This window comes from Camelus dromedarius, chromosome 18, assembly GCF_036321535.1.
Source record: "Camelus dromedarius isolate mCamDro1 chromosome 18, mCamDro1.pat, whole genome shotgun sequence".
NCBI classification, from domain to species: Eukaryota; Metazoa; Chordata; class Mammalia; order Artiodactyla; family Camelidae; genus Camelus; species Camelus dromedarius.
In genome coordinates, this window is record NC_087453.1 from 12201196 (window position 1) to 12205182 (window position 3987).

Below are 3987 nucleotides of genomic sequence, written 5' to 3' on the forward strand. Positions count from 1 at the left end.
CAGCCAATCCCTTGGAGAATGAGAGGAGACCCCTGGCTTGTAGCTCCTGGAAGAGGGACTAAGGGACACTGTGCCCTCAGTTCTCTCACTCCAAGCCTCTGTCCCTCAACCTTCACTCACAGCAGGAGCCCCACTCACACACACACACACACACACACACACACACACGCACGCGCATGTGCATACACACACACATACACAAACACGCACACACACACACGTACACACACAAAAGAAGTGTTTCAGGGCCAGAAAATCAGGGCTGAACTGTACTTCCAGAATAATTTCATCCAACCCTCCTCAAGTTGGATAGACTACTGAGGCTCAGAGTGGGAGAAAGATTTGTCTGAGGTCAACCAGCAAGCGGAGAGGAGGCTGGGGCTGGAACTCCGGTCTCCTGACTCCCAAACCTGTGTCCTTCCCACCCCTCTCAACCCAAAATGCTCCCCCTCCTTGGCTTTGGCCTTCCCCGAGAACTTCACTGCACAAGGGCAGTAGGGCAGGGGAGCCAACGGCAGAGCCGCGAGGTCATTCAAGTTCGCCTCACAAAACCTTCCTCTTTCTTCACTCCCGGAGTCTGCTCTATCCCAGCGTGCATGTCTCCAGAGAACAGTATTCAGCAATCACAAGAAAGAGTCAAGGACTTAATGTGTCTTGCCTCCTCACTCACATCTTAAAATAGAAAGCTGGGAGGGGAGATTGCTTAACCCAAAGGAACTATGTGTTACTGGAGGCATCTCAGGCACGAACAGGTGAAATGCTTCACTAGCAAGGATTTTCCAGCATCTGTCTTCTTGGAAGGATACAGATCCCTGGGAAACATGAAAGGAAGGAGGGAGCTACAGGTGGAGGCATGAAGGTTTGCTGGTCGCACTGACGGGGCTGATCACAGCCAGGTCACAAGTAGGGGGTCAATGATGAAGGAAAGGAACTGCCTGAAATTTACACAACTTTTTGGGTTTTATTTGCCTGGTCTGCAGCCCAAGGCAAAATGTTCCCATTTCCTAGTGAAACGGACACTGCAGTTCTTGGGTTGATTATTGGATTTCTAGAGTGATCCCCAGGAATGGGCCTCTCGTTCCTGCCTGGGCTCTCCTTCAGCTTCCAACGGGTCCCTCTTCCAGGGACCGGAAGTCCCAACACCACACCCATCTCCCCAGAGCTTCTAAGAGCCCAAAAGTCACAGGAGCCAGAAACAAATGGATCTGAAAGTGGTCTTTTATTGGAAAGTCCATGAGAGAGGCAGCCTAGGCTTGGGCATCCTGGATGAGAAGAAGAGGGGTAATGTAGGAGAGGTTAGTGCTGCCGGAACCAGGGCCTGCTTCCCTGGGGACTTCAATGTGCAGCAAGAATGGACTCCATCTGGTAGAAGAAGAGAGAATCAGAGATGTGACTCGGCAGGTCAGAGCACTCAGAGGCAGTGCGGGGCAGGGCTGAGTCTACACATCACCCTTCTCAGGACCCCAGTTAGAGCCTCTGAGTCCCCTCAGTCTCTCCGTCACCTCCCTCTATCCTCTTCCCCACCAATCTGGGATCCTTCCCCACCACTCAGCCTCCCTGTGCCCTCAGGGGTCACTTCTCCCTCCACCCAGTTCTCACCTCAGCTGGGGAGCACCGCCACCCGCGAAGGCGCATCGGACAGCACTTGTAGGGCCATGGACAATCGGAATCGTTCACACACTGCTTAGGGAGATTTGAATCATCCCACTCGGCCAGCATCTCGGGGCAAAAACCAGGATTAGTGTAGAGTTCCATTAGATTTTGTCCCTTAACTGGATCTTGTCCTTTGACTGGATCTTGACCTTCGACTGGATCTTGACCTTTGACCGGACCTCTGCCTTTATAAACACCCTGACCTTTAGGACGACCTGTTGAAAGAAGAAATATCCTCACATTTAGACCAGGTGCCTGGTTCAACTATCTAGTCTTTCCTCCAAGTCCAGCCACAGCTCACTGCAGTGTCCCTCAGACAGGGACTCATGGTAGAGGAGGGTCACCAGCGCTAGCTGAGGTCTGCGCTCTTGGAAGGCTTTTCTGGGCCTTGGGGAAAGGGTCTATGGGTCCACTTCTCCCCTCTCTCCATTCTGGGTCCTGGGACTCTCATGAGGAGATTCCAGACTGGAGCGACTTCCAAAGGTGACAAGGACACATTGTCATCTTTGAGGGAACTGAGTGGAAGGAAAAAGCTGTGAGACACCTGCCAGGAGACCCGAGCTCCAACCTGGTCCTGGAGATTGCCTTGACAATTCCTCACCCCTCTCTAGAACTCAATGTCCTCCTTAGGAAAATAAGAGTCTTCAAACTACATTATTTCTGAGTCCCTGATAGTCCCTAACCTCCTATTCGAGGACTGATGACTTAGGTGATTTTACAGGGCAGACAGGCAGGGGACAGACTCCATACCAACGGCCCAGCTTCAGGCGATGCCTCACTTCACCAAACGTTCTGTCCAAGTACCAACACTTGAGGCCAAGTCTACATCACCATGTTTCTTCCACAAATAGCGCTGATATCTCAGTCCTGGGGTGGAAAGCATGTGGAGCCCACTGGGCAACTTCCTACTTCTCTGGATACACTGGAAACCTGCTGTCCAGGCTGAAGTCTGGGCTCTGGCCTGGCTTGCTGCTCCAGAAGTGCTCCCTCTAAGGACCCAGGCTGCCCCCAGCAGCCTCTCCTTCAACCCAGCCCTGTCTGGGCCACTCACCTTTTACAACAGCTGCCTCGGCTGCCAGTGTCCCAAGGACGAGGAGCACCGCCACCAGGACCAAGAAGCTTTGGGACCTCATGTTGTCAGGAAGGTGTATGGCTAAGAGCTGAGGTCAAGCTCTGTTTTATGCAGCCCCAGCTTGGCCTGGTGCCAAGGGCGGGTCTGTGGTTTCACAAGGGGCAAGACCTAGGTTTTTTAGTTCTACCAGGAAATACCTACCTCCATCCTGGGAGGGATCTTGTGCCTTTCCTCAAGGATTATTAACAGGGAGAGATGGCAGGTAGTGTTACACCATCTCTGAGAGCCCCAAGAGCTATCTCACTTTCTCACCAAGAAGCAGAGCTGTCTGGCCCTTGGGCCCCATTAAGATCAAATTCTTCATATTTAGAATGAATATGGAGCCCAATGAAGAGAAAGGAAATCACCCAAGGTCATTCAACAAGTCAGCAGTAGGTCCAGCTCTGTTTTCAAAGCCGAGGTGTTCCCCCATTACTCCCTGTTCTCGCAAGCCCCAGCCAGACCTACTCGAACAGTTTACCCTTCCCAGCATGAACCTGGGCTTTCCTTTCATTCTACCCTGACCCCAAGAAGAACTCTTGCAGGCAAGTTTGCCTTGAACATCTAATGACTTGATCACTGTACTTTTCCATTTCACAGGTAGTCTCTGAGATGCACCAGCAAAGTAATAGGGAAGGTGGAATTCTAGATCTGGAATGGCATGATGCCCTTGGAATCACAGTGAGAAAGGAGAAAACACTCATAAGATAAGAAGAAGAAAACAGAAATCATCTATAATGTAGACATATGCAGTGCCTATATCTAACCTGCCTTCCTCCTTCTTAGAACAGTACTCTGTTTCTCCTGAAGAACTCTTGTTTCTTGGTACCATCAACCTATGAATCCAGTGGGGGCTGCTAATCATGAAAGCTTGACACCTTTATTTGAATGGACACTAAGGGGAAGAGTGAAGTCCCTCCTTTTGATAAAGGTGGTAGAAATGAGCCTGGGAACTCCAGGAGCTATGGTTCCAGTCTGGGAGGGGGATCAACTTTTTGAGGAAAAAATGAACCTAATTCACTTAGAAAAGAAGAGGAATGATGGAAAGAGAGGATTCTAAAGGCATCAGCCTTCATTCCCCTTTACCTTGAGAGCAGCTCTTTCCACACCCTTCTGTTAGTTAGATTATGACTTAATAAATTGGCTTCCTGCCTAAGCTAGTCTGAGTTGGTATATGGTCACTGCTACCATAACTGAGAGTAATAAAAATACCCAGATTGGGT

General features: G+C 50.4%; 1 protein-coding gene across 1 annotated transcript; it reads right to left on the reverse strand.

The window, feature by feature from the left end:
• Nucleotides 1–1200: 1200 nt before the first annotated feature.
• Nucleotides 1201–2855, reverse strand: PI3 (peptidase inhibitor 3). Its single transcript, XM_031434402.2, has 3 exons — nt 2705–2855; nt 1600–1868; nt 1201–1362 (listed from the first exon to the last, which is right to left on the reverse strand). The coding sequence occupies exons 1-3, from the start codon at nt 2784–2786 to the stop codon at nt 1336–1338; spliced, it is 378 nt and encodes a 125-aa protein (XP_031290262.1). The 5' UTR covers nt 2787–2855; the 3' UTR covers nt 1201–1335.
• Nucleotides 2856–3987: the final 1132 nt, after the last annotated feature.